General features: G+C 38.1%; 1 protein-coding gene across 1 annotated transcript in view; it reads left to right on the top strand.

Moving 5' to 3' along the window:
• Positions 1-19,262, top strand: part of LARP1B (La ribonucleoprotein 1B) — a 73,911-nt gene that overhangs the window by 43,519 nt on the left and 11,130 nt on the right. Inside the window, exons 12-13 of the mRNA XM_090289045.1 lie at positions 4,259-4,382; positions 18,514-18,725. Of these exons, the coding sequence (XP_090145171.1) occupies positions 4,259-4,382; positions 18,514-18,725 (336 nt within the window). The remainder of the gene's footprint in view (positions 1-4,258; positions 4,383-18,513; positions 18,726-19,262) is intronic.

Raw genomic sequence — 19,262 nt, forward strand, 5'->3', positions numbered from 1 at the left:
CTGACAGATGCAGGCAGGTCCTTGTCTGTGTGCTGCAGATGGGGAGAGGACCTTCTGTGACATCTTTGGTACATAGCTGAGAATGATGTACACACTCGCCAGGAGATGCTACATCTTCGCCTGGCAGACAGAGACAGTGACATCCTACTGACTTGGCAAGAGGAGAGTACCCCAAATTTCCCCTCACCCACCAGAGAAGGACACCAAGTTGAGAACTCTTCTGGCAAAGCTGGGGTCTGTTCCTGACCAGGAGTCAACCTGTGCGCAAGGTCCACCAAGTACAATTCCGTACCAAAGAGCAGCTTCTCAGAACTTGATTCAGACGGGGATCCTTCTTGTCCTCTCTACCTCGTAGGGTTGTATAGACTTCTGAAAACTAAAGTACTCTTGTCAGGTTTTGTGTTAGGCTTTGCTAGGGAATCTGGACTATGTCTTACCACAGGGTGAGGGCCTTATTCTATGACGTGGCCTGATTTTTCCGTCCTATCCGGGTGTCAATGAGTAGTTAACAAGGAGTTTCTGTTGTGCTCTGGGCCTGCATGCTCCATCTCGCAACCCTGTTGGACTTCATCTCAGCCCCACAGCAGCCACTTTGGACATGTTTCAGGGAGTCTTGTCCTCCAGGTATGTGGCTCAGCCTTCAGCCAAGTGCTGTGCTCCACAGATTCCACTGCTTAAAGGGATACAGCCATGGGAAACGGTTTAATATTACTTATTAAATTTGATCATTTATGCATCCTTGGAAGCATCAGTTCCCTTTCTACATGTATTGATATATGTATATACACATACATAATTTCATTTACCACCAACAGTGGCATGTGAGTTCTGTGGCACCATTCTTCACGAAGGTTTAATATAGGAAGACTTTTCAATTTTATTCTGTAACAGAAAATGGTCTTCACTGAAGTCAGCGTAGTGGTAGCTGTGGAGAGAAGGAGGAGAACGTCACTAGACAGGTGCAAGCAAGGAGCTTCTAAGGTATTTGCAATTTTCTGTTAACCTAGATGAAGGTAACAGGTAGTGTTCACTGTATTAATTTTTATACTGTACACATGCTTTATACAAGATTTTACAATAAAAACTAAAAATAGCTGGATGAAGACTTTTGAGAGTTGCACATTGGCATCATCAAGGGAGGCATCATAGAGGAGGGTTGGCCTTGAACTAGATCCTAAATAACAAATACTCTGTATCATATATAGCAAAACATTAAGTCTAGAACTCACTATTTTTGCTAAGTATTTCCAACCAAAAAAAAAAAAAAAAAAGAAGAAAAAGGCACAAAAAATAACTTCAATTGAAACACATTCTTCTTTAAAAAAAATTTTTTTTGTTTATTTTTAGAGAGAGGGAAAGGGAGAAGGAAAGACAGGGAGACAAACATCAGTGTGCAAGAGATACATCAAGGCTTTGTGATTATTTCCAAGAACAGTGGCTAATGAAAATCTTGTGTTTCAAAGAAACTGAATTGAAGAGTGATCAAGAATTCAATCATAAAGCTATTTATAAGTCAAATGAAAAACAAATTAGTTTCTAAAACCATCTCTTTCAAAGTTAGTACTGCAATTAGATATTACAATGTGGTTTATGTAGTTTTTATAATGTGTAATACAGATGTACTTAATCATATCCTGATAAGGGAATAATTTACACAAATCTACACTTGTGATAAAATTACATAGAACTATATAGACACATTTGTGATACAAAATATCAATTTACTGGTTTTAGTTTTGTGCTTTGCTTAGGTGAGATATAGCCTTTCAGGGAACTGAGCGGAAGGTACACTGGACTTCTCTGTACTATTTTTTCAATTTCCTGTGAACTTTTAATTATCTCAAAAAATCCAAAATTTTAAACATGTAGCCAGACACTCTGGTAAGATGTGTTATCTCATTGTGGTTTTAATTCATATCTCTGATTACTAATGCTGAAAACATTTAATAATTTTATTTGGATAGCGTCTCTTGTGCAGTGACTATTCAGTTCTATTGCTCATTTTAATGGTTCCTTTTCTTTCTCTTATTGATTTGTAAGAGCATCCACTGTGTAACTTGCCTTTTCAATCTCTTATTGTGTCTTTTGGTGGAAAAAATAATTGGGTTAGTGTAGTACATTTTTATCAATCATTTCCTTTATTCTGTGTTTCTTGTTCAATAATCCTCCCCTACTTAAATATCATGGAAATATTGTCTTCTAGAAATTTATTTTGCCTTTCACATTTAGAACTATAAGACATTTAGAGTTTATTTTCTGTGTGTGGTAGAGGTAAGGGCAAATGTGCGTTCTGCAGATGCTGGATGCACTTATGTCTGTTTAAGCCAAGTTTCTTAACTGTTCTGTAGAGCCATAGACTATGGATGAATCTCATAAAGACAATTTTACATGAAAGAAGGCATGCATCATGATTCCATTTTTATAAACTTAAAAACAGACAGAATGAATCTGCAGTGTTGAAGTCAACACATTGCTTATCTTTAGGGAGAGAGGGAGGTAGTGATGGGCAGGAGTGTGAAGTGTTCTCCTCGGGTGAACCACCTGAATGGTGGTTACCCAGGTCTGTTCACCTTTGACCCTCACTGAGATGTAAACATATGATTGATGCACTTCTCAGTGTGTGCATGCGTATGTGTATATGTATGCTATAGCTTAATGAATTTGTTTTAAAAGTTGAAATCAAACAGACAGAAGCATACTGTTTGTATTTCCATCAGCGTAAAACCGTGTTATTTATCCTGGCATACAATAAACATAAAAGAAATGTTCGTTGAAGTGGGGGTTGCTGATAGCAAGCTCTGAAGCAAGATTGAGAGGCAGTGAGGAGTAGTGGTTCTGAATTAACTTGAAGGGCTTAGTGAGGACTTTGGGGAAAGGAAATTTGGTAAACGGGTAAGAGCCGAAGTAATCATGTAAGGTGTTTTTATGAAAAGAAGCTAGCTCCTGGTTCAAAGGCTAACTGGTGGTAAACGGTGTGATAGCTCAAGCAGCAATTCGTGTTTGAGACAGAACGGAAAGACTGGTCACAGTTAAGTACTACAACTGTTTTGTAATGATATTTAATTTGGGTCATCTGACTGCTACTACTGCTGGTTTTTTGTTTTTTTTTTTAACTTGCTTAAATCCTCTTTGGTTTTTTTGTTTTTTTTTTTAACTTGCTTAAATCCTCTTTGGATGTTGCTCTGCAAAGGGTCATAGACTCACTGGGACTGAGTGGTGTCGATGCAACACAGGGTTTTGGGGTGGGGAGCTGACAAGAAATAGTAGAGTACAAGCAGCCCCTCTTTTTTTTATCCCACAGCTTAGGCCAGACCTGGATGGTCCTCACACACCGCGGCCCAGTGGCCTTCCCGTAGAGAACAGCCTCCACGTCCCTGATGCCATGCGTCTGCGTCTGTGGAGGGCAGGGCAGGGCACAGCTAAGCGACCGTGTAGCACTAGTTAGAAGGGGAAAGCGGCCGGAGCCCTCGGGGCAGGGACTCTTCCTCTGAGCCAACATCTCAGACCTACTGAGCCTCTTTGCTGCTGACCTTGTGAAAGGGTTTGGAACTGCCGCTTCAGGGCCATCTAGGTTTATCTTTTATCACATGTCTCCCACAGTAGAAAATAAAGCGAAAACTTACGGGCCTGGTGTTACAGATCTAGTAGCTTTCTCCAACTTTCAGGCCTCTTAGCCACTGGTTACACCCAGATGTTCTCATTCACTGGATTACTTTCTAATAAGTGATCGCTTATTCCAAACTTGTCATCTTTGCTCACGTTACGTGATGCGGAATGCTTTTCTTTTCCTCTAACTCCTCACTCTTCAAGAGCTGTTTTGGTCCCATCGCTTCTGTGATACTTCCCTGACCTCAGCTCTTACACCAGATTTTCTCACTTTCCTGTACCCCCTGATACTAGTTCTTATGTATACTACATTTCCTTCTAATTTGTAAATTCCTTAAGGGTAGGGAACATGTATTAGATTCACCTTTCTAATACCCTAGTGGTCTAGTGCGTAAATGCTCAGCAAATAATGATTAGAACGTATGCTCTTAAAATGTATTTTATTTATAAAGTATCTGTACTATTTCAGGGTCCTCTGTGCTTCTTTAGACTCTGAATATTGTTATGAAGTGAAATGCTAGATTCTTTATTAGAACATCTTTTGCAATTAATCCCTGTTTTAAAAACCCATTTTTTGAGCGTGGTGTCAATTATTGTCCGTTGGTCCCACCGCCAGCCAGCTTAGTAATTAGATTCCTCCATTCTACTTCAGCAAGAAGCTGAGAACTTTAAGAAGCTAAATCTCATTAGTAAAGAGCAGTTTGAAAACCTAACACCTGAACTTCCTTTTGAGCCAAAGCAAGAAGCTCCTGTAGCACCTTCACAGTCCAGGCAAGGTATGTAAATCGGCTTTTGTGTACCTGTCTGAATACTATTAAAGCAGTTCTCAATGGCTGTTAAAGTTTGCTCCTGTATCAGAAGCACTGGTGTATGGTAAAAGGCTAGAATTTTAAAACTTAACTTTTTACTTCTCTTTTGGTGAACTTTAAAAACATTGTAGAGGTGTAAAAACACAGATTGTAAAATTGCTAAGGCAGCCTTGTCGTAATTGGGCAGTTTGAATCCCACGTTACTCCTGGTGAATAAACGGGCAGATAGTTACAAAGGTGATACCGGAGTCATGTGTTTACGACACCAGACCAAACCCAGATGCTTACTTAAAAATAGGCAGAACCAGTTGGTTCTTTATGTGTCTCTTTTGATTTTGAGATTGTGGGAATGTTTTTCTTCTCAAATTAAAGAAAAATTTTCACTGACTTGCTGATTTTTAAAAATACATCACTAGCTCATTCTTTTGTTTTAAGGTCTTAGCATTGTGTGAAAATGTAAATACATTTGGAATAATCATAAAATTAATCTTTTTCAGGCAAGTGTAAGTGATTTTGTTATATTCTTTTCTGAAGTCGGGTTAAAGAAAAACTTTTAATTTGGAAAACTCCAACCACACACAAAAACAGAGCACATTATACATAGAAACCCCATGTGCTTACTACCTAACCTAACCCTTGGCTCCTTTATTACACCGTAGTCAGTTTTGCTTCATCGCAGCTTCACTCATCTCTCTTTACCTTGCACTCGATTCTTTTGAAGCAGACTCCAAATCGTATTATCCATACTTTTTATCCCTAAATCTTTCTATAAATGTCTTTCAAAATATAAGGACTATCTCCTTTAACATAAGTAACACAGTAATTTCTTATTATCAAGTAATTAGTTTTCAGATTTCTTCATTCATCGTGTTTAAAAAAAAATCAGTATCCATGTAAGTTCCAAACATTGCAATAGGTTGATATGGCTCTTTTAGTCTATACGTTTATGCTCTTGTTTTTCCTTGTAATTTATTGTTGAAGAAATAGGATTGTTTATCCTGTAGAATTTTCCACATTCCGGGTTTTACTGATTGCATCCTTGTGGATTCATTCAGCCTGTTTTCTGGTCCTGAATTTTCTGTATTATTTTTTGCATTTGATATATTTATATATATATTTTAATTTAATTTATTTATTTTTAGAGATGGGTAAGGGAGGGAGAGAACCATCAATGTATGGTTGCTTCTTGTGCACCCCCAGTGGGGACCTGACCTGCAACCCAGGCACGTGCCCTGACTGGGAATCAAACCTGAGACCCTTTGGTTCGCAAGCTGGTGCACAATCCACTGAGCCACACCAGCCAGGGCTGATAGATATTTTTAATGGAATCTTTTATTTTTATCGATCTATATTTTTCCTAGCTATGTTATTTTCTGCTCTAATCTTTAATACTTCTTTCTGGTTGGTTTGGGTTTATTTTGCTATTCCTTTTCTAGTTTCTTAAGATGGAAGCTAATTTTTTAAAATATATTCAGTTGCCTCTCGTATGCCCCCAAATGGGGACCTGAACCGAACCCACAACGTTTTGGTTGCCAGGCCAGCACACAGTCCATCGAGCCACACCAGTCAGGGCTAGCTTAGATAATTGACTTGAGAACTTTGTTCTTTTCTATTGTAAGCAATTGGTGCTATAAATTTTAAGCACTGTTTTAGGTGCACCTCACAGATTTCGGTATGTTTTCATTTTCATACAATTCAAATATTTTCTAATTTATTTTGTATTTTTTCATTTATTCATCAGTTATTTAGAAGTGTTCTTAATTTTTTTTTAAGATTTTATTTATTTTTAGAGAGAAGGGAAGAGAGGAAGAAAGAGAGGGAGAAAAACATCAATTTGTGAGAGATATGTCTATCGGTTGTCTCTCAAATGCTCCCAACTGGGGACCTGGCCCACAAATTAGGCACGTGCCCTGACTGGGAATCGAACTGTCAACCCTTTGGTTTGCAGGCTGGAGCTCAAACCACTCAACTACCCTAGCAAGGCAGGGCTCTAATTCTTTATATCTGGATATTTTTCTGATATATTTTAAAATATTTTATTTATTTTTTGATAGAGGGGAAAGGAAAGAGAAAAAGAGGGAGAGAAACATCAATCAGTTGCTTATTGTATGCACCCCAACTGTGGACTGAACCCAAATTGGTTGTTTGAATCTGGGCCAACCAAGGTGCACATATCACATTTGATTGATAGGACCATTAAGTCACTCTTAATCTGTAATCATTTCTTTTGTTTTTCTGTGCCAGTGATTTTTCAAAGAAACTGGTTAATTTGTATAGGATTTCTTACGATTTACTGGATTGCATCTTCATATCATTTAATGTTTATTTCTTTCCTCTATTTCTTATGAACTGGTATATAGAAGATTTAGTATATTGAGGGTTTTTCTTCTCCTGGTGGCTAGACTATTTCTTAGGAGGAGTTGTTTACTTCCTATTGCATCATATAATGTCTTTCAGGCTTCCTTTTTCTGAGGTTTTGATCAATCATTAGGTTTAGATGTGATCAGCCTGATCCATTCACCATAAAGTTTCTGTTCCACTTGTTTTTAAAGACTTGTTTTTTTGTTTTTGTTTTTTTCAGGTCCGTTTTAGGCTCACAGCAAAATTAAGATGAAGGCAGATTTCCCATGAACTCTAAGCCCCCAACTTGCTTGGCCATCACCCATTTGGTGAAGGATGCTGTTTACCCATAGCAACATTCTACATTGGAGTTAAAATCAGTGCACCTACATTGACACGTTATAATCACCCGTAGTCTACATTAGTGCTTTCTCTTGGTGTTGTACATGCTATGGCTTTGGACACATTTACATTGACATGTATCCATTACTACAGTATCATGCATAGTATTTTCACTATTCTAAAAACCACTCTTAAGTCAGTAGTTTATATAGGTTTCACTCTTGGTGTTACACATCCCTTGAGTTTTTGATGCATGTAACGACATGTATCTATCATGATACTATCATACAGAAGTTTCGCTGCCCTAAAAATCCTGTTTTGTTTATTCTTCCCCTCCCTCCCCCAAACCCCTGGCAATCATAGATCTTTTTATTGTCCATAGTTTCCATTGCCAGAATGGTGACGAGTTGGAATCATATAGTATGTAGCCTTTTCAGATTGCATTCTTACACTTAGTTATATGCATTTAAGGTTCCTCCATGTCTTTTCATTGGCTTGATAGCTCTCTTCTTTTTAGCACCGTGTAAATACTCCATTGTCTGGATATATCACAGTTTACTCACCCATTCACCTACTGAAGGACATCTTGACTGCTTCCAAGTTAGGGAAATTATGCATAGAACTGCTATAAACATCTGTGTGCAGGGTTTTGTGTGGACATGAGTTCTTAGCTCCTTTGGGTAAGTACTAAAGAGGGCGATTACTAGATTGTATAGTAAGGGTATGTTTAGTTTTGTAAGAAACCGCCAAACTGTCTTAATGCTGTTTTGCTTTCCCACCACCAATGAGTGAAAGTTTGTTCCTATTGCTCCACATCCTCTCCAGCATTTGGCATAATCAGATTTCTGGATTTTGGCCATTCTAATAGGCGTGTTTGGTATCTCATGTTAATTTGCATTTCCCTGATGACATATGACGTGGAACATCTTTTTATTGCTTATTTGCCATCTTTATATCTTCTTCTGTTCAGATCTTTGATCCATTTTTTTTTTAATTGGGATGTTTGTTTTCTTATGGTTGAGTTTTAAGAGTTCTTTGTTTATTTCTAACAACAGTGCTTTATCAGCTATGTTTTTTGCAAATATTTTCTCTCAATCTGTGGCTTGTCTTCTCGTTCTCTTAACAGTGCTATTTGCAGAGAAGACATTTTTAATTTTAATGAAGTCCTGCTTATCAATTATTTCTTTCATGGATCATGTCTTTGGTGTTGAATTTCTCTTCAATATATTACCAAATTGTAAGAAGTCATTGTGAATATTCCCTAGGTCTTCTATTTCGTTCAAGTTGCAATATACAGCAGGTCCTTGAATGTTATTTCTCTCAACATCATTTTTTTATAATGTTGATGAGATGCCGTAGAAACTTAACTCATTATTTCAATTAGCCTGTGCTAAAATTGGTTTTGCTATACGTTGTTTTGATTAAAGTTGCAGAACCTATCAATGACATTAAGTGTGGACTTAAAGTAGTCCTTTTCTAGCATTCCTTCTGTATTTCTTTCCTTCAGTTCTTTAAAGAATATTCTTTTTTTTTTTTAGAAAATAATATATCTTCTTTATTTTCTTTTTTTTTCCCAGCTTTTCTTTATTGATTATATTGTTACAATAGTTTCAATTTTCTCCCCTTTACTCCCCTCCACCCAGTATCTCCCTCCCCCAGCAATCCCCCCCCCCCAAGTCCATACCCATGGTTCGTAAAAAATAACTATCCTCCCTCTCAGGTATTAAGACCCTTTGTAATCTTGTAAAGGACAATGGGCGAAGGTCTCAAGCTCCTCTAGCTGCTTCAAGCTGGACATGGTCGTCGTCCTACCTACCCTTGGGTCCAGAAATCCCTAATAATAGTGGGGGTGTGGAGGGGAGGGTGGCCTTCCCACATGGGGAAGGATCGTGCAGACTCCAGGTCAGTTGGCTGTCTCCGGACAACGTCGTGCTTGGTTTAGCAGGCTGGTGTCCTTGTTGTGTTCTGGGGGCAACAGATTTGGCAAAAACGGTTAAAAGACATCATTCAATCCATAACTACTAGATGACAAAAGGCAGGGATTAATTTTTCAATGTTCCACATTAGGAGAAAAAAAGAAAAAAAAAAAAAAAGGAAAAGGGCTTCTTTGGAGGAAGGTGTGCTAGGCACATCTCGCCTGTTCAAAACCCTTTTGCCCATTATACTTAGTTTGGGCTGAGGGAAATGGTTTATGTTTCCCCCCTCTCAGACCTCTGGGCCCTTTCTGTCCAAGCCTTTAGGATAGAAAAGAGAAATCAGTTTTAAAGTGAAGCCCACAGACCACCCCATTCTTCACCAACCCAGCCATTTAGTTGAGCCAAACTGTTGAGTCTCAGGAGGCAGCGCTGCAGAGAGGATTAAGTGAGGCTTATGCGTACAATCACTCAGGTAATGCGGTCATAGGCTTATGCCCTTTGAAAACAGAAAACACGTGTTAATTTATGTAACATAACCAACAAACAAGTCTCTAAATCTGTAAGACTGTCTTATTGGGAAGACATCCAGTTGCAAGGCACTTGACATTCTACTTGCCTGCAACCTGAATCTCTTTGGTGATATCATAGATATGGTTTAATTTTCAAGTGAAACCATTTTTTAAATGAGAAGAAACTTTTAAGATGGTTAGCTGCCCTACTTTACAGCCTGCCACTGATAATTGTGATTTTCCTTGAATAATGATTTTTCTCCCTAAGATTACTCTCCTTGTCTTTAAAGGGACTACATTAAGTCCATTTTTAATTTATCCTGTTCATTTGCATAAACATAACAAGAGCAGCAAATGATCACTTATGATCTTTAGTTCTGTTTTGCTGGAACTTACCCAAGGAACATTTAGGGTGACCCTCAGTCTGCTCTTCAGGGCACAGAAGCTGGGCCACATACCTGGCATTCATCCTTGCCTGTACACACCTGTCCTTTCCAAGTCTTTCTGGTTTTCCATTGTGCCTTAAGGTCCCTTCTAGCCATCTTTCAGGAAAACAACCTTCGTTCCTTCCCTGGAGAGATTGCTGTGGACCGCACAACCAACCATGGCAGCAGGCCTTTTATTTCGCGGGCTTTTATTACCTTTGAAAGTCATTCCCAGTTCCTCAGGGCTTTTTGGTAACAACCTGAGCCCAAGCATGTCTCCTTTAGGCTTGACATTCCAGTCAAAGGCTTGGTCAAAAAAAGGAACCTCTATTAACAACTGGTCTTATTAGTTCTATGCAAAGAAACTTAAGTCATTACTTACTTGTTTAGAATGCCAAACTCTGGAGAGATCAAATAGGGAGAAAAATATACAACGTGAAGGAAAATCTTTGTCCTAATATTCACTGAACTGGCATTTCCATTCTTCATATTTTCATTTTCCCCCACTAAAAAAATTTTTTTGTTTGTTTTTCCATTACAGTTGTCTCACTTTTTTTTTTCCCCCTCTTGCTTCCCTGTACCCTGCCCCTCCCTTCCCCCACATTCAGTCCCCACTCAGTTGCCCATGTCTGTGGGTCATTTATACATGTTCTTTGATTTGACACTTCTCCTTCTTACCCCCTTTTCTCCCTCCCACCTCCCCCCTTGTTACTGTTAGTCTACTCCTTGTTTATATACCTCTGGTTCAATTTTGCTCATTTGTTTGTGTTGTTCATTAGTTTCCTGTAACAGGTGACAGCATAACGTATTTTTCTTTCGTTGCCTGGCTTGTTTCGCTAAGCATAATTCTCTCTAGTTCCATCCATGTTGTTGCAAATGGTAGAAGTTCCTTCTTTCTTTCTGCTACATAGAACTCCATTGTGTAAATGTACCACAGTTTTTTGATCCACTCATCTACAGATGGGCATTTAGGTTGTTTCCAGCACTTGGCTATTGTAAATAGTGCTGTTACGAACATTGGAGTGCATAGGTTCTTTTGAATTGGTGTTTGAGGATTTTTCGGATATAATCCTAGCAATGGAATTGCTGGTTCAAAAGGCAGTTCCATTTTTAGTTTCTTGAGGAAATTCCAAACTGTTTTCCATAGTGGCTGCACCAGTCTGCATTCCCACCAGCAATGCACCAGGGTTCCCGTTTCTCCGCATCCTCTCCAGCACAAGTTGTTTGTTGATTTGTTGATTATGGCCATTCTGACTGGTGTGAGGTGGTATCTCATTGTGGTTTTTATTTGCATCTCTCTGATGGCTAGTGATGTTGAGCATTCTTTCATATGTCTATGGGCCCTCTGTATGTCTTCTTTGGAGAAGTGTTTGTTCAGGTCCTTAGCCCATTTTTTAATTGGGTTGTCTGTCTTCTTGGTGTTGAGTCGTATGAGTTCTTTATATATTTTGGAGATCAATCCCTTGTCTGAGATGTCATTGGCGAATATATTTTCCCATATGGTTGGTTTCCTTTTCATCTTGCTGATGTTTTCTTTAGCTGAGCAGAAACTTTTTAGTTTAATGTAGTCCCATTTATTTTTTCTTTCCTTTATTTCCCTTGCCTTAGGAGATATATCAGTGAAAATGTTGCTATGTGGGATATCTGTCTGAAATTTTCCTGCCTATTTTTTCCTCTAGGACTTTTATGGTATCACGGCTTACATTTAAGTCTTTGATCCATTTTGAGTTTATTCTGGTGTATGGTGTAAGTTGGTGGTCTAGTTTCATTTTTTTGCATGTCCCTGTCCAGTTCTCCCAACAACATTTGTTGAAGAGGCTCTTTTCACTCCATTTGATGTTCTTTCCCCCTTTGTCAAATATTAGTTGACCATATGAACCTGGGTTTATTTCTGGGCTCTCTATTCTGTTCCATTGATCTATATGTCTGTTTTTATGCCAGTACCAGACTGTTTTGATTACTGTGGCCTTGTAGTATAGTTTGATATCAGGTATTGTGATTCCTCCTACTGTGTTCTTCCTCAAAATTGTTGTGGCTATTCGGGCTCTTTTTTGGTTCCATATAAATTTTTGAAGTATTTGTTCTAGGTCTGTGAAATATGTTGCTGGTATTTTAATAGGGATTGCATTGAATCTATAAATTGCTTTGGGTAGTATGGACATTTTAATGATGTTGATTCTTCCCATCCATGAGCATGGTATATGCTTCCATTTATTTGTATCTTCTTTAATTTCTTTCTTCAGTGTTATGTAGTTTTCTGAGTACAGGTCTTTTACCTCCTTGGTTAAGTTTATTCCTAGGTATTTTATTTTTCTTGTTGCTATGGTAAATTGAATTTTTCTTTCAGTTTCTATCTCTGAATTTTTATTGTTGGTGTATAAAAATGCCTTTGATTTCTTAATATTGACTTTGTATCCTGCTATTTTGCCGAATTCACTTATTAGGTCGAGTAGTTTTTTTGTGGAGTCTATAGGGTTTTCTATGTACACTATCATGTCATCTGCAAATAATGACCGTTTTACTTCCTCTTTTCCAATTTGGATGCCTTTTATTTCTCTTTCTTATCTGATTGCGGTGGCTAGAACTTCCAAGACTATGTTGAATAGGAGTGGAGAGAGCGGACATCCTTGCCTTGTTCCTGATCTCAGGGGGAATGCTCTCAGTTTTTGCCCATTGAGTATGATGTTGGCTTCAGGTTTCTCATATATGGCCTTTATTATGTTCAAGTATGCTCCCTCTATTCCCATTTTGCTGAGAGTTTTTATCATAAATGGGTGTTGTACTTTATCAAATGCTTTTCCTGCATCTATTGATATTATCATGTGGTTTTTGTCTTTCATTTTGTTTATGTGGTGTATTACGTTTATTGATTTGCGAATGTTAAACCATCCTTGCATCCCTGGGATGAATCCTACTTGATCGTGGTGTATGATCTTTCTAATGTGTTGCTGGATCCGGTTTGCCAATATTTTGTTGAGGATTTTAGCATCTATGTTCATCAGCGATATTGGCCTGTAGTTTTCTTTCTTTGTTGTGTCTTGACCTGGTTTTGGAATTAGGGTTATACTGGCTTCATAGAATGAGTTTGGCAGTCTTCCCTCTTCTTGTATCTTTTGGAATAGTCTGAGAAGGATAGGAGTTAGTTCTTTCCTAAATGTTTTGTAGAATTCACTTGTGAAGCCATCCGGTCCAGGGCTTTTGTGTGTTGGGAGTTTTTTTTATTACTGCTTCAATTTCACTAGCTGTTATTGGTCTATTCAGACTTTCTGCTTCTTCTCGATTCAGTTTGGGAAGACTATAGGTTTCCAGGAATTTGTCCATTTCCTCTAGGTTGTCAAATTTCTTGCCATACAGTTGTTCGTAATAATTTCTTGTAATCCTTTGTATTTCTGTGGTATCAGTTGTGATTTCTCCTCTTTCATTTCTGATTTTATTTATTTGGGTCCTCTCTCTTTTTTTCTTGATGAGCCTGGTTAAAGGCTTGTCAATTTTGTTTATTTTTTCAAAGAACCAGCTCCTACTTTTGTTGATCTTTTGAATTGTTAGTTTAGACTCTATGTCATTTAATTCTGCTCTGATCTTGATGATTTCCTTCCTTCTACTTGATCTGGGCTTTGCTTGTTGTTCTTCCTCTAGTTCTTGTAGCTGTAGGGTTAAATTTTTTATTAGATATTCTTCTAGCTTTTTTAGGTAGGCCTGTATTGGTATAAACTTTCCTCTCAGGACTGCTTTCACTGTATCCCATAGGTTTTGGGTTGTTGTGTGTTCATTATCATTAGTTTCCAGAAACTTTTTGATTTCTTCCTTGATGTCATTGTTAACCCATTCATTATTTAATAGCATGTTATTCATTCTCCATGAGTTTGAATGTTTTTGAGTTTTTTCCTTGAGGTTGATTTCCAATTTTAAGCCATTGTGATCTGAGAAGATGCTTGATATAATTTCAATTTTCTTGAATTTGTTAAGGCTTGTTTTGTGTCCTACCATGTGGTGTATCTTTGAAAATGTTCCATGTGCACTTGAGAAGTATGTATATTTTGCTTCTTTGGGGTGAAAACTTCTATATATATCGACTAAGTCCATTTGATCTAGAGTGTTATTCAGTGCCTCAATATCTTTGGTGTTTCTTTGCTTCGAAGATCTGTCCATTGTTGACAATGGGGTGTTAAAGTCCCCTACTATGAGTGTGTTGTTGTCTATATCTTTCTTGGAGTCTTTCAAAAGTTTCCTTATATATTTGGGTGCTCCTAAGTTGGGTGCATATATATTTATAAGGGTTATATCTTCTTGATGGATTTTTCCCTTAAGTATTATGAAATGCCCTTCTTTGTCTCTTTTTATGGACTTTGCTGTGAAATCTGTTTTGTCTGATATAAGTATTGCTACCCCGGCTTTTTTTTCATGCCCGTTTGCTTGAAATACTTTTTTCCATCCCTTCACTTTCAGTCTGTGTAGATCTTTTGTTCTAAGGTGGGTCTCTTGTAGACAGCATATATGTGGGTCATTCTTTCTAATCCATTCAGCTACCCTATGTCTTTTAATTGGAGCGTTTAATCCATTTACATTTAAGGTTACTCCGATAAGTACTTATTCATTGTCATTTTTCCCCTTTGTACTCGTGTTCTTCTCTGTTTCTCTCTGTTTCTTTATCTTCTTAGAGCAGACCCTTTAGCATCTCTTGCATTGCTGGTTTGGTGGAGATGTATTCTTTTAGCCTTCTTTTGTCTTGGAAGCTCCTTATTTCACCCTCCATTTTGAATGAGAGCTTTGCTGGGTATAGTATTCTTGGTTGTAGGCCTTTGTTTTTCATTGCTTGGAATATTTTTTGCCATTCCCTTCTGGCTTGTAGTGTTTCTGCTGAGAAATCTGATGATAGCCTTATTGGAGCTCCCTTGTATGTTATTCGTTGTTTCTCTCTTGCTGCTTTTAGGATTCTCTCTTTGTCTTTGTTGCCATTTTAATTATGATGTGTCTTGAGCTGGGCCTGTTGGGGTTCATCTTCATTGGGACCCTCTGTGCTTCCTGGACTTGCGTGACTCTTTCTCTCCTCATGTGAGGGAAGTTTTCTGTCATTAGTTTTTCAAAGAGGTTTTCTATCCCTTGTTCTTCTTCTTCTCCTTCTGGAATTCCAATGATACGGATATTGTTACGTTTCATGTTGTCCTGCAGCTGTCTTAGAACCTCTTCAGTCCTGTTCAGTCTTTTTTCATTTTGTTGCACTGTCTGGGAGTTTTTGTGTAGGTTGTCCTCCAGCTCGCTGATCCGATCTTCTGCTTCCTCTAACCTGCTTTTAATTCCTTCTACTGTGTTCTTCAATTCAGAGATCGTATTCTTCATTTCCTCCTGGCTCTTATTGATAAGTTCTATGTCCTTTTTCATGCTCACATAATTTTCTGTGAGTTCCTTGTAGTTTTTCTGGAGTTCTTTGTAGTTTCCGCTGAGCTCATTCAGCTTCTCCATAATCCATGTTTTGAATTCCATATCTGATAGTTCGCTTCCCTCTATTTCATTTAGCACTCTTTCTGGGGATTCTACCTTTCCTTTTGATGGGAGGTTGTTTCTCTGTCTCCCCATTTTTTTGACTCCTATTGTTTGTTGGTGCTTCTTAGAATGATCTGCACTTCCTGGATCTGCCTCTGGTGGCGTCAGATCATGTACCATTCTGGCCCTAGGCAGCCTGTTGGAGACTTCCAGGGATCTACTGCCTTTGTCTGACTCCTATAGTTGTTAATCTATTCAATCTGTGATTAGCTGTCAGGCTTAAGGACTGTGGGTGTGGCAGCTTAACTCCTGTAGGCAGGGCTTTTGCTTCCCCTCAGGCTGACGCCACTTGGAGGGGAATGGTCTACCCGCAGTACTGGGGCTGAGTCAGCACTGGGACCCAGTCGGCTGCTCCTCCAGTTCTCCCCTCAAAGCCACCACACCAAACTCTCCCCAAGTGTCTCCAGTCCTCTCTGCCTTCCCTCTGCTTGAACCCAGGGTAAGTGGGGGCCAAAATATTTTCGTATGTGATCCACTTAAGAGCTCTTTTTCTCCTGCTGTTTCTCTCCGGCTAGCAAGAAACCCTGTGGCTTTTCGCTTTTCACAGCTGATACTATTTTATTTTCCACTCTGTTGCTGTAGGCTGGGGAGCCCAGCTGGGGGTTTAGACCCTGCCTTTCTCAGGGGGAATCCCCGGCTGCTGAGCTGTTTCTCAGTTCCTTCAGCTGCCACACCCGTGTGAGCCCAGCCAGCCCTTCCGCGTCTCCGCACTCCCTACCAGTCACGTTGTGATGTAGCGGCCTTTTCTGTCTCTCCGTGGTTATAAGACTTCTTTCCAGCTAGTGTTCCATTGGTTATTCCAGATAATTTCTCCAAAATTAAGTTGTAAATCCAGACTGGTCCTGGGAGGAGGTTAGTGTAGCTTCAACTTACTCCTCCGCCATCTTGGATCTCTAAAGAATATTCTTATATCAGTTTTTTTATGTGTAATTACCCTGATGTTCAATTTTTACAGGAAAGGAAGGATAATCCTTATTTTTATTTAGTTTACCAATTTTCAGAATAACAAGTTAGTGCCTCAGCAACCTACAAATATGATTAAGGTTTAAAATGCCATTATGACTTATGGAACTTATTTATTTGATAAGTTTAATTCATTTCAGTCATTATTTTCCGGGGTCAGATCCTTCATTTTACTGGTGGGATCCCCTGAAGTTTTCTGTTTTGTCCTCATGAACTAAGCTAGTATTTTCTTTATTAACACCATTGTTGTCTGGCTCAAGATTTCCCATGCTCATGTTATACTTTGTGTTCCAGACTTAGTTCCTTTAGGAAGACCAAATGAGTGTGAAATGGAATTTAGAGACCATAGTCTGGTTGCTAGGAACCTTATTGTGTCTAGACTGTTATTGCTCTTAGATCTTTGGCAAAGGCACTGGATTTTACATATATTTTAGTATAGGATCATATTTTTGTTGTTGAGATTTTTTTTTTTTTGTACAAGGGTTAGCACAATTCAGATAAGCTGATCAGTTGTTTGGTGGGGACATATTTTTTTTCTAAATGCTATTATAGGCACTAGTGTACTAACCTAAGATTGTGGCCCTTGCTTTCAGGAAGGTACTGGGACTTGGCCTTAGCATGTAATGGGATGATATGTAAGGAAATAAATTTCAATTTAATAACTCAAACAAGAAATGGATACAATGCATAAGTGGCAAAATGAGGAATGTCTTATACCTCATGGTAAAGAGCCTAGACTTCAACAAGAGGCAAAAGAACAACAAAGATTTTAGGTAGACATACAAAATGACCTAATTTGCTTCTCAGAATAATCATTCTGGTAACAGTAAGAAAAGTGGATTAGAGGGGAGATAGCAGGAGAGGGAGAATAGGTAATAGAGTGGGTAAGTTCACTTTTGAGTTTATAAACTTGTGTCTGAAATAGTGCTTGGCATATAGTGGACCCTCAATATTTGTTGAATGAATGAACAAAAGGTTATTGTGTGAATCTAAACAAGTTGTTAAGTCTGAAGAAAAATCATATAGGAAGGGAGCCTACATTTTTGACACTACTGCTTAATTTATATGCTTGCTTACTTCGTATCTTACATAGGATTTCTTACCACGAGATTTTTCACAAACTAATTAGTGAATCAACCCAATAGAAAAATAGTCAAAGGTTATGAATGGCAAGCTCTCGAAAGGGGAAATTTGAACGATGACTATTCATATGAAAATATGCTCAACTTCCCTAATGGCCGAGGAAATACAGATATTTAAATCTCATGAGATGGAAAAGTATTTAGAAGTCTGAACAAAACCCAGTCTTGACCAGGATGTGAAATCTCTGGGACTTTGACATGCTGCTGGTGGGCTTATAAATTGGTAAAGACTCAGGAGAAAGCGGCTTGCGGTTGGCATTCATTGTGTCAGAAGATGCATTTGCCGTTTGTCTCAGCCTTTCCATTTCGGACATACACACTCGAGAAATGCTCACACTTGTACCGGGAGACATATTCAACAGTCTTTATGGTAGAAGTGTTCATTGTACCAGAAATTTGGAATTAACATAAATGTGGATCTTCAGGAGAATGGATGTATTTTAATGTATTTGTATCACAGCATAATACTCTGCAGTGATATGAATAAACCCAAAGCTATGCAAATAGAACTTGAATATTCAAGTCACAAGCAAAATATTGACTGAAAAGCTTTCAAAATGATGTCAGTTATATAAAATTAATTATGCAAAATAATGTTGCTCCATGTATCATAATAGATAAAAATCTCAAATTTAAGACCCTAGTTATCTCTGAGGAGGAAAAGCAAAATGTGATTAGGGAAGCTTAGGCAGTGTGCTCCAGGCTATTTTTCTTTCAATGAAAAAAAGAAACAGCAAAAGTAAAATCTAGAAAAGCTAGGTAATGTGTAGACAAGTGTTTTTATTTTTTATTTTTATATATTTGAAATGTTTCTAATGAAGAAATCCTTTGAAAGTAGAGAATTTAAGAATTATCCTTTTTCTCAAAGTAAAATAATATCCTGGAATCTAAATACTTTTAATAACTTTTTACTTTTGCAGATTTGACTGACGAATTAGCTCAGAAGCTCTTTGTTGTTTCAGAAATAGCTTCAGCAGCAACGGCCTGTTCACTGCCAACAGCAGTTCCAGAATCGCCTAGAATTTATCCTGCAAGGACATCCAAAATACCTCGAACACCCAGGTTACAAGATCCAAACAAAATACCAAGATTTTATCCTGTTGTTAAAGAACCAAAAGCCATTGATATAAAGGTACACAAAACAACCAGGAATATAAAGTCTGTACTTTGTATTTTTTTAACTTTAGAAATGAGGCTTTTTAGTTTCTATCACATCCAAAAATCTATATTTCAGATAGAATTTGTTTTAAAATGGTATTTTACCATAGTGATGTTTTCTGAGGTTAAGGAGTGACTTCTTTACAGTTAGATAGAGTAACTAAAGATCATCAGAAGGTGTAATGAAGAATTATATTGTTGTATTTTCTTTTTTTTAAGTATATTTTATTGATTATGCTGTTACAGTTGTCCCAGTTCTTCCCTCTTTGCCCCACTCTGCCAGGTACCCCCCTCCACTCCAGCAATCCCCCCACTTTGTTCTTTTCCATGGGTCATGCATATATGTTCTTTGTCTTCTCCATTTCCTATACTATTCTTGGTATCTCCCTATTTTGTTCCTACCAATTATGTTCTTAATTCCTGCACATTTTTTCCGTTTCTCCCCCTACCCGCTCCCCACTGATAACCCACCAAATGATCTCCATTCCTATGATTCTGTTCCTATTCTGGT

Source organism: Furipterus horrens, unplaced genomic scaffold (assembly GCF_987537825.1).
Source record: "Furipterus horrens unplaced genomic scaffold, mFurHor1.1.pri manual_scaffold_10, whole genome shotgun sequence".
Classification (NCBI taxonomy): domain Eukaryota; kingdom Metazoa; phylum Chordata; class Mammalia; order Chiroptera; family Furipteridae; genus Furipterus; species Furipterus horrens.